The 11,512-nt window shown below is 36.0% G+C and overlaps 1 protein-coding gene across 1 annotated transcript in view; it reads left to right on the forward strand.

Annotated features, from left to right (window-relative positions):
• Positions 1-5,692, forward strand: part of LOC134742984 (uncharacterized) — a 35,504-nt gene extending 29,812 nt beyond the window's left edge. The window contains exon 4 of the mRNA XM_063676239.1: positions 3,283-5,692. Coding sequence (XP_063532309.1) covers positions 3,283-3,590 — 308 coding nt within the window. The 3' untranslated portion in view covers positions 3,591-5,692. The remainder of the gene's footprint in view (positions 1-3,282) is intronic.
• Positions 5,693-11,512: the final 5,820 nt, after the last annotated feature.

Genomic DNA, 11,512 nt, shown 5'->3' on the forward strand with positions numbered 1-11,512 from the left:
CGATGACAATCATATCTAAATGTCACATCAGTTAAGAAAAGTAAATAAGTACATAGTTTGGTTGCATTGAGTACTCTGTTAATAGTAATGTACATTCGAGTTCATAAATATGTATACATGTTTTTACCTTATTTCAATAGATTAAGGTGAAGAAGTGTATACATATTTATGAACTCGACTGTACTTGCACCATGATTAATGGCCATCCGCGCTCACGTAGACCGTATGACCATCTATCAAAAGGCAAGTTAATATGAAAAATTCCGGACAGCCTAGGGGCACGTGAAAAAACGTTGTACTTACGGGTGGATCTTTATGTCTGCGAGGTTTTCGTAAACACAATATTTACTTATTTGTTAGTATCCAAAATTATTATTAGACGCGAGTGTTGAAAGGGTAGGAAGGGCACGTAAAAAGCGTATGTTTCCAAAAGTGGAATCCTGAGCGTTGTGTAGGTAGGTTTCAAAATTCCTAACTAAGAAATATAAAAGAATAGATTTGCTGCCAAACCTAAAATACATATTTTAGCATTTAGGTAATTTAATAGGTAATGCGTATCGTGTAGATATGTTAATAGTACCTACCTACTATCTTTTAAATAGCAATAGTCCGTATCATGAAGTGCTACTTTTAGTAGGCGCGCAGACAAGCATGCCTGAGGTATCTGATGGTGATGACGGAGGAGACGTGGTTACAATAAGCTGCAAAAGTGCATACTCACTTCATGAATGGAATTCATTTACAAAGTGGGTATGTACTTTTGTAGCTGGGTATAGGTAGGTGATTGACAAGTCTGCATGAAGCGCGGTTGATTTAATGCAAGCCAAGCGTCATTTTTTGGCCTAAGAGCTCTTGCCCACTGACGTCCAGTTTTTTGCGGGATACGGTTTTCTGTAGGATTCCTATTTAGTAGTATACGTGCTAATATAGTAACGTTCACACGAGCATTCTGTTTGCGGGATACTGCACTGAAAACTGATGGATCCTGCAGAAAACCGTACCCGCAAAAAACTGGACGCAGTGGGAAAGCGGCCTAAGTCGATTTCGTTCATCAGAGACATTTGTTTTCAAATTATGTGTGACAATAGATTGACCTCAATAAATCGCTTAAAGCTAGGCAGTGATCAATCGCGGTTCACAACCCTACGGCCCTACATGCTTGTCAAGCACGCCGTGCTGGCGGCGCCTTATGTACACTGTAAAAGCAATTATTCTATCGGCACATGTATACATACAATTATTGTCCCGCTACGATATTTACCATGCGAAAGTAGTTCTGAGTAAATCATGGGACACAAACGTGACGAACGACCGCTGAATATGAATCGAAAGGGTTTTTGGAGCACCTGTGCACAAATGTAAATCGATACCTAGTAATGTTACACGTGTAGATAACCACAAAAACATTGGATCTGTCCTTGTGCAAGATGGTTTCGTTTGCGAAATAAAGAACAAAAATTAATAAAGGTGAAATAAAATTTCCTTTTGTAATAGAGTAAAAACATATCTATTTATGCATAAACGACATCGAGCTGACGTTCATTTTCAACTCATTAGAATCAGCAATTCTTTATTAAATTAATATACTTACTTGTAAATTTAATCTGTAGGAAACCATTGGCAACAACAATGCCTATATAATATGTTTATTAAAATGTTTAATATGTATATTTTAAAACCTTTATTCGGTACCTACTAGATGTAGTCACATAAGGTGATAGTGACAACACTCATTTACTGAAATGTGCAAGAGCCAACATAACACGATCACAAAGAATATAAGTTTTCTATCATTTAGCTAGTTGTAGTACCTATAACCTGCCGGCAAAGCAGTTTTTATAGTGAGCTGTTTTTTATTTTATTTTAATGCATAAAATAAAATACAATAATTATTAATAATTGGCTTGACAAAGGGGCAATACAATACAATAGATTGGTATACGTAATGAACTGTGATCAGCGTTTTGGTTGCCACACCGCGGAATATCAAGTCGCAATAGTCTTATGGATATCGAGGCATTTGCTTTTGCTGAGATCTGATAAAAAAAAATCTGTAAAAAAAACCGCCAGTTTACATGAAATGTTTTCGGTAGGATAGCAGGTTTTATTATAAGCACCTAAATACAGTTTTAAGAATAGCGGTCATGAGTAAGACACTTTCTCGGATCTCGGAGGCAAAAAATGTCATATGAGTGGAAAAAATGGAAAAAACTAAACGAGGGCCGGCCGTCACATTCAGGTTTTCTTACTTATTTTAGCTATTTAAATATTAGGACCTAAATCTATTATGTCCATTTTTCGTCAAAGCAATATACTTACCTAATTTTATTTATGCCGTAATGCCATATAGTTAAAAATAATTTAGTCTTAATAATACTTAGGTATTATTAAGACTAAATTAATTAGGTGAGTACAGATGTAGTGCATAATTGTTTTCCACCGTATTTTCTCGGAAACGTTCGTATTTGTCATGCCAGTTCAGCTAATGTCAGTACCATGTCAGTACTCTTTATACCGAAACTGACTGAAATACGTTCGTAAGTTTCACCGCGCATTACAGCCATCGGAACATCAGTTTGAATTTGGAATTCATCGCGCGAGAATATGGAAAACAATGACTGATACGGCTGTCATGTGGTGTACGGTGGGCAACATAATGAAGGCATTTTTATTATAACCACATAAATTTCAGGCCTGTGGTTATTTTATTACAATCTAAGTATTCTTACGTACTAAATATTGCTGTATCGCTCTTTCATTTTACACAAAGAACCTTTGCTGCATTGGTAGAAATAGCGGTGATTTATTCCCTGATCCCTATAATACGAGTACCTACAAGTTTACCTAGTTTAGGGCCAGCCCTAAACTAGCCCAGGCTCAGGACACTATTCCTAGGCTTATCTAAAAATAGAATACTTACTCCTAAAGCCGAAATCTAACGACGTAACATGCTGACATTTTAGATACCTAACAAACATTTTTTCGTTTTATTTTTCATTTTCGTTTCGATTATTGTAGATGTGAAAAACCTAGTGAAACCTACCTGTACCTGTGTACCTAGTGAAAACGATTCATATTTTGGCCATTTCTGCTTTACGGAACTTTGTTTCTAATAGTTTAGTCACTGATTACACGTTAGCGTGTTTTACCTGTAAATAATTGACAGTAAACGTGTAATTTTAATCGCGTGACTACTACCGCAATTTACTCGCTAGACGTCTCCTAGCTTGTCCTCATTACGAATGACATTGAAACTAAACTTTGTCTTATTGTCTGTTTCAGCCCCGCTCTATTTGAAAGCCACAATATTGGAAGCCAACAAAGCGGAATGTTATTGGAAAAGTGACAGATTCGTTCCCACTATATCGGCCAGGTGGGACCCGAAGTCTGCGACGGTAAAGCTGTCGGTGTTCAGAGCCAGCTTGTGCAAAGTCAGCATTTATATAAGCCTCGGTTGCAAGACCAAGATGGCGAAGAAGGAAATACTCGGTAAAGCGAGCATCGACGAGAAGTCAGTAAACGCTGAGGCGTGGAACGAATGTTTGCGGCAACCCGGCATTCCTAAAACATTTTGGGTTAACTTTGAGTGACTAAGGAACACATTTTTCACATTTTACTAAAATCAAATATCCGTCCTTTACCCTCTTGTGATAATGCGTGGTTGTATTTTGACTGACGAGTGAAAAGGGAGTAAGTATAACATGTATTACCTATATGCAACTTACCTAATCTGTGTATAATAAATAGTTGACAATACAGGTACCTAATTATTATTATTCTTAGTCGAAAAACTCAAAAAGAACATACTACTACTATTAATGTATTGCGGACTAGGCACTACTATCAATAAGAATGGTGAATGAACTTTTCGCGTAAAAATTATTTAAAAAGCTTTGACTAACCATTACTTTTTTGTAGAATAATATCTAGGTTTAACAAAAATTTGCAATGTATTGTTTTTTTGAAATCTAAGTAAAACATTTGACAAAAATACAATTGCCTCAATTATAGTTTGGTAAAAATTGGATTGGCACTCGTGCAGTGGGAAAAGTTAGGTTCGGAAATGAATATAGTTACATTACGATACAAGACAAGTGCGAAAAGTAGGAAATTCGCAATGAGTGGTGATAAATTAAAACACGACCAAAAGGAGTGTTAAATCGACACAAGTTGCGATTTACCTATTCGCACGTGTATCGTACGTTTTACAGTACATATGGCCCTTTAACATTCGACATAGGCACGTATAGTGCTAATTACCGCACTAGGGCGGTAAAGTAGCACCATATGTACCTACTGTACATTATGTTAAAAATATTGTTGTAGCATAGCAGGAGCCCATCTGACAGTTTTCCGAGTAAATATGGTATTAAAGCTAAAGTATGAAGGCAGTTTCAGGGAACTTATTAAATAACCAGATAATAAGAAAAGTCGAAGATATGAAAGACGTATCCCGCAGGAATATTTGTATTAAAATTCAAAGTAAAATATTCAACAGGGCTTTCTTTTGGCTTCAATTTTCGGAACAGAAATATGGAAACTAGTTCGTCAGCAATGTCAGCGTTTTGTCTATGTCAAATACCTACCAAAAGTCGGTTTAAGTAATAGTTTTCTGATAAAGTATTTGATAATGGTTTGAAACTAGTATTTCAGGTATCTAATTCCTGAATCAAAAATGCTAACCATTCCGATTTTGTTCGACTTCGGCAATGTAATATCAAATTTTTGACTAAGTTCCTCGAGTACCGTCAACGCTATCAAGGCTGTTACGGCTGTTATGCGTGATGGAGCAAAAAACTAGAGCTATGGTTTTATTAGTAGCCATGGCTACTAGAGCCTTGCCGCCTGCCACTTTCTTGGGTCAAATTGGGGCTATGCATTTTTCAAAGTCGAAACTGAAACTTTATTTTGCTCATACTCGATATTTTGTTCTAAAGGGCTCCTCGTTTTAGCGTTTTCTCGATTCCACCCTAAAGCCTACATTTATTATGTCGCTGCTTAATGCAGGATAATACTCAAGAAAGATACGCAAGATTTGTGCAAATATGTCGTAGTTATTTATGGTTATATATGCACCGTAAGAAGTTAAAATAAGACATATTAAAACGTTTTGTAGATTAACATCGATATACCTGCTTATTATAACCATGTACTTATGTCTAACATCACATAAATATTAAACCCTAAGGATTACGAAACAAAATCCATTTAAGCTTCTATCATGACGCAGGGCAATATTAAACATTTTGTTTCATTTTATTATACTTATCTCCCTGTGTTGTACCTAACTCTTACTATTTAATTTAATACCTAACTATTACTTATGACGAAGTATCTCCGAGACGATTTGTGGTAGCAGTAGTTTGTCACCTTAATTACCTAGTACTTAGTAAGTAATAATCTAAATGGTAGACAATCTATACAAAACGTATTTGATATAATTTAACCAAATTTTTTATAAAGTACCTATCTACGTCTGCAAGCGACACTGCAATTTTTTAAATTAAAAAAAAATGGAATAATTCGCACGCTTCTGGTAAGCTTAGGTAGCTCAGTTGGTTAGAAGCTATTGGACCGGTGTTCCAAAAGGTCGCAAATTCGAGTCTTGCCCAAAACGGTGAATTTTTCCATTTTTCTTTTAATAAAAAAAATTAAAATTACGCAAATCGGCCCGGACATATCTCGCATTAAGGATGACTCACGTTAGACCGGGCCGTGTCCTGGCCGGAGCTTCCGGCTCTTCGTTTTCTATGGAAAGCATCACGTGATCACGGCCCGGTCTAACGTGAGTCATCCTTTACGTTGGTGATTCAACTGATTCATTTTATATTTTGTGCACGTAAAAATAAATCAAATGTTATCTAATCATTATAGACAGTAAAGATATTATTAAACACTGATTTAAACTTTGACGATTTTTACTCATTATTATTCACAACGACGGGACTTAATCGCGTAAAATAAGTTTTAAATTTACCTCCGAGTTTTATTTTACGCGATTAAGGGGGCCCACTGACTATCAGTCCGCCGGACGATATCGGCCTATCAGTTAGAACAAAAATTTTACAGTTCCGAACAACTAATAAATAATAATGTGAATAATAATGAGTAAAGATTGTTATTCGTCAAATGTACCTATTCAAATAACATGTAATTAAGAATGTATGTATATTGAATGTTGAATTTACATGTAAATATCACGTGTCGAAACTGTCGAACAAGTATTTGTACAAAAGCTTTTCACCCCAGTGTTACTGTTGTTTTCTATATCACATTGATTTCTACCCTATTCATGTCTCATTTGAAGCCCATTGTATAATGCACAAAAGTTTTTTGATATCGACTTGCATGTAAAGCTTATTATTATATGTATGAAAATAATTTGAATAAAATGTTATACCTACCTAAGTAATTCGTGTGTCACGTTGTGCCTTGTGCCAAACAACGTGAATGTCAACGGTCTATAATGAAAATACGTTCCAATTATATTAATTCACGTGATTTTAGTGGACAAAGATATCTAACAAGCGGGAAATGACTCTTGATTAAGGGAAAAAGTGCTTTTATTGAACACGATAGTAGAATACAATAATATGAAACATAAATTACTAAATAAAAACTAAACTAGCATTAAATATAACTACTTAAACATTAAACTAATTCTAAATAAAACTAAAACTAATGGCATCTATAGAAGTTATAAAAAGAATACCCCTTTTAAAAGTTCCGCATGCCGCATTGACCCCATGACGATGGCCGCGTTACCTCTCTCTATGGCCAACGATATACGCTGGGACTGGGAGAGGTAAGTGCCAGCCCAACGCGTCGACCAGCCGTTTCGACAGGGCCCTCATAAAAGCTTTGTATTGTATTGTGTTTAGCTATAGATATCCGGTTGATGACTAGCTGACTTAAAGCAGGAAACATGTATTATTGACATATAATAGAACCGGAGTCAACGTGTTGTAATCGAATTAAATAAAAAAATTTGCTCCAGTTTTTACACGACTGCCAAAAAAGGAGAGTATTCTGCAGGGCTTATGTTTGCTTGTATGTCAGTTCTTTATTTCACCTTAACTTTCAAAGCCTTAAACAATATTAGACGTATGAGGTACCATTAGAATCCCATCGTCTTAGGATATGTATTGTGACGTCACAATAAAATCAGTATGGTTTTGTACTCTATATAGTGTGATATATTTAGTATTTTATAATTTTACAAACCTAGCGATTGGGATATCAAAATAAACAGCTTTGAAAGCAGGGGTCGGAAACCGGTATTTGCTCTATACAAAAATACCGGTATTATTACCTTCTTTTTCGTTCTTTTGTTTATAATTTCATTTTTAATGGGACGTTTTAATAATGCAAAATTGTTTCCTAAATACATGATTCAGTAATTTAAAATCTTGTGATATTTCGGGGTTTTTTAAAAATACCGGTTCCGAGCCCTGTTTGAAAGACGATTAAAATGCATTTAAATTAGGTACGCGTTTAAGTCTTATTTTGGTAAAGCGAGAATTTCTAATCAGCAGCAGTCGTATGTTTAATTTAAATTAAGATATATAGATAGATATTTATCATTCGACACACCCACTAATTTATTAGATTGCTCACTGGAATCACCTTAACTACGACATGATGTTTTGCAGTATTATACATATATAGACGTATTACGTACACTTTGTTATACATACATACATATCAGAAATTCTAACAATAGAGTTGCAATAAATATTCATATAATCAATAAGTAAGTATATTATGTAGCCTAGATGTTGTACAAAAGGCTATATAAGATGACAATAATCTAAATGCTTATGTAGCTTTAAGTTATTATTGTGTACTTATTCTCAATGAGGGCTATCGTTTCTTTGCTCACCAGTTGGCGCCTCTGTTGATGGTGGTCCAAAAGACTAAAGAACAGCTGTCAGTCATTGAAGTGACAAGTGACATTTGACATTTCGAGCTATGGAAAAGACCACCATCTACACTAGCGCCCCTAGCGGCGAATTCATACGCGTTAGCCCTCATTGTATTGTATCTGACCAGATATTCTGCTATACAGAATTATGTAATAATGGAGTGATGACAATTTAATATTTTACTTACTGACTTTAATATTGTAACACTTCATTTGTTTTTCATGACAAAGTACACATTGAAACATTATACCAAAATTTGTTTACTTTTATCCTTGCATTTATGCGGAAATATTCATAGACCGAGGTAAGTTTGCAAGGATTTTAATAGCACACGCAGTGCAGGTGTTATTTATACGTCATAATTTCATAGAAGTTTGACGTTTAAAATAACAGTTGCACTGCGTGTGATATCAAAAACGTTGCAGTTATCTCGGTTTGACTCTATTGTTATTTGGGTCATCTAACAAACAAATAACAGACATACAGACAGACGCACGAGTGATCCTATAAGGGTTCCGTTTTTTTCTTTTTGAGGTACGGAACCCTAAAAAAAACCGGACAAGTGCGAGTCGGAGTCGCCCACCGAGGGTTCCGTACTTTTTAGTATTTGTTGTTATAGCGGCAACAGAAATACGTCATCTGTGAAAATTTCAACTGTCTAGCTATCACGGTTCATGAGATACAGCCTGGTGACAGACAGACGGACAGCGGAGTCTTAGTAATAGGGTCCCGTTTTTACCGTTTGGGTACGGAACCCTAAAAAACATTTATTGTAAAAGTTACGCGAGCCTAACTAATCGCCTCCACCGACACCAGGAAGCCTAGCCAAAATGACTATTATCGTTGATAGAAAGAAAAGAAAGAAAATAGATTTTTTGAAAACGATTCCATTCGAAATACCGAACCGGATACATGTTTTCTTTCCGTTTGGCGTTTGTCAATGTATTGTCACCTTTTAATGTTCACTTTAATGTATTTTTATGAGTAAAGGGCACATACCAACCGATTATGCTCTAAAGATAACTGCCGCCTAATAAAAGCGACCTAGACTAAAACCCTTAGAATTCCCGAAACCAGAGTAGTCCAAGTCTAAGTATTAAATTCTCTCTCCCAGTATAAGTATTAACTTTTGACTCTGATTTCCTCACGTGGGTTGGTTCTCTTTGAACAACGGCTAACTTAGATTGCCGAGCTGCTACTAGGGTTCTTCGGTCATCGAACAGAAATTAAACTTTGCCATTTCATAGCAGTGATATAAGGCTGATATTAACATTGCTTAGTTAGGTAAAGAAACCTCCCGGAAAGACCAGACTATAAGTTGGCCTCGTTGTTCAGTGTTTTATTTGGTTTTTAAGAGTCACAGGAACCTGCCGCTAAAAAGCCGCTCCCACACAATCGAAGTCATCGTCACGTTACATATCTATGCAGATCGTTGCGTTTACGTTTGATACATTTAATATCTTCTTCTTTTTGTACGTACTTTTTAAATAACGAATGTTTTAAAACGGGCGTATACCCACTTGTCCCCGCCAGGCGCAGATGGTATTTAATAGGTGCAACCATATGAGTAATTCCCATTTTGTCCCCGCCTCATTTATGACGGCGGTCACGTGGGGCGGAGACAAATAAGAATACACCGCATAAAGACAATCATGCTAGCCCCTCAGGAGTTGCAAATCTCTAAAGAAAGACCCTCTTTCCTTTATACTTTTATCGTGAAATAAAAAAGCACAAATGGCCTGTCAGCTGCAGAGATACCTGACTTTTTTATATTTGTACGCCGACGGGATTAGATTTAGGTACTATTTAGGTACTTAAAACGAGTCAGCTGAACAAAAAGGATTCTGGTTCAAACACTTACGTACCTAGTGTACCTACTCTTACTTAAACAAAAGTTCCTTGTATTACTTATTTCCGAAAGTTAACCACTGGACCAAGCGTGTGCTTTATATTAGAAAAACTGATGTAGTTTTGGTCTGATCCAAAATTGTAGGCATTCATCAATATTCTTAACTATTAGAAACGAAAAAGACGAATTACTTAAGAGTCCCCGGCAAGCTCGGTTCTCCATACAAACGTAGTTCCTCTCTCATTCTAAAACGACTAGCTCGATTGCTCTGAAACTTTGTACTTACAATAGGATAATACTTAGGTAGAGTCGGTCATGAACTAAGAACTGTTAAGAATGAAATCCCGTGAAGGACCGAAAGGAACTACCTAAATCTTTTTGCACGCTCTTAATCAGTCTTTAGGTCCTTTAGTTCAGTGGGATTGGAGAGCGCTTGACTGAGTAAAACGGTAAATGGATGGAACGAAACGGTTGACAATGTCGCTGGCACGAGTGTAAACGAGATGAACGAACGACGTGACACTCCTAAGCCCGTAAAATATGAACGAAAAATCAAATTTTTTTTTCATATTTCATTTTTTTTTTCATAGTATCGTACAAGTTAAATTGTATTCAGTTACTAAATATTGAAAAAAAAATCCAATGAAAAACTGATTCCTATTCATTCCCGGCTCTCAACAACCGAACTGAAACTAAAGGAACTAAAAGACCGAACTAGTTCGTTTGACCGATTGACCGAGAGCGGAGCGCTCTCTGTAGTGACCGAGTGGGCACAAGCCTATAAGATAAGGTATATCTATGTCTATAATTAGTTTATGTAGCTTCAGATACCATAGTTAAAATAATACAGCGAATTAAAGTTTTTCATACAAAACTTGTTTTTGCTCTATTTCGTTCGTTTTATAAACTGAAGCTATATAAACTAATTACAAACATAGATACCTCATGAGATGAGATATACACCTCATGTCATTGTATGTGCAAAGTTTCTGTACAATCCAACAGGTAGTTTTAAAATGAGAGCGGAACTACATTTGTATGAAAAGGTGCAAATCGGCCGAGCTTGCCGGAGACTCTTATATCCTACCTCTGTGTTGTATGACCCGACTACCTACTACATTTCATAAAATATCAGTAGGTTTTCTTATCCACTTTGGTAAATTAAAGCGAAAACAACTCAAGTGTCACGGTGCGTGTCGGGATCGCAAACATATCGCCGTTATCACTTGCTCCACGTGCGGTAATTCGAGGCAGCCCTAGAGGCGCTCAATAACGCTTCCAATATGGTAATACGTCGTAAACATTCTTTATTGCTTTATTATTAGTTAGGGTTGCCTAGTTTCCATGAGCCTATGTTGCCAAAGGTTGGATATAAAATAGAGCCAATTTCAAAGTATCTGTCTATGGTGCCCGTACCTATGTACCAACACAGCTTTACAATAAAGAAATCTTATCTTATCTTATCCCGTTTAAAAATGAAACATGTTATAAAAGGGGGTTTTCAGAAAAAATGGTACCATTTACTTTTTTTGGAAAAAGCATCAACTTTTGGGTTATTTAGACTCAGAATCACGAGTACTATTGAATGAGAAAGTTTTTCATACAAATTTTGGGTGTTGGTTTTGTAACTTTCCATATAAAATGTACGTGAAAGTACGTTTTGACAAAACTCAAAACTGACATTTAGTTGGGGACATGTTTATTTTTCTTTTTAAATCGATAGTCCTCGTGATTCTGA

The sequence above is a fragment of the Cydia strobilella genome, chromosome 7 (assembly GCF_947568885.1).
Source record: "Cydia strobilella chromosome 7, ilCydStro3.1, whole genome shotgun sequence".
NCBI classification, from domain to species: Eukaryota; Metazoa; Arthropoda; class Insecta; order Lepidoptera; family Tortricidae; genus Cydia; species Cydia strobilella.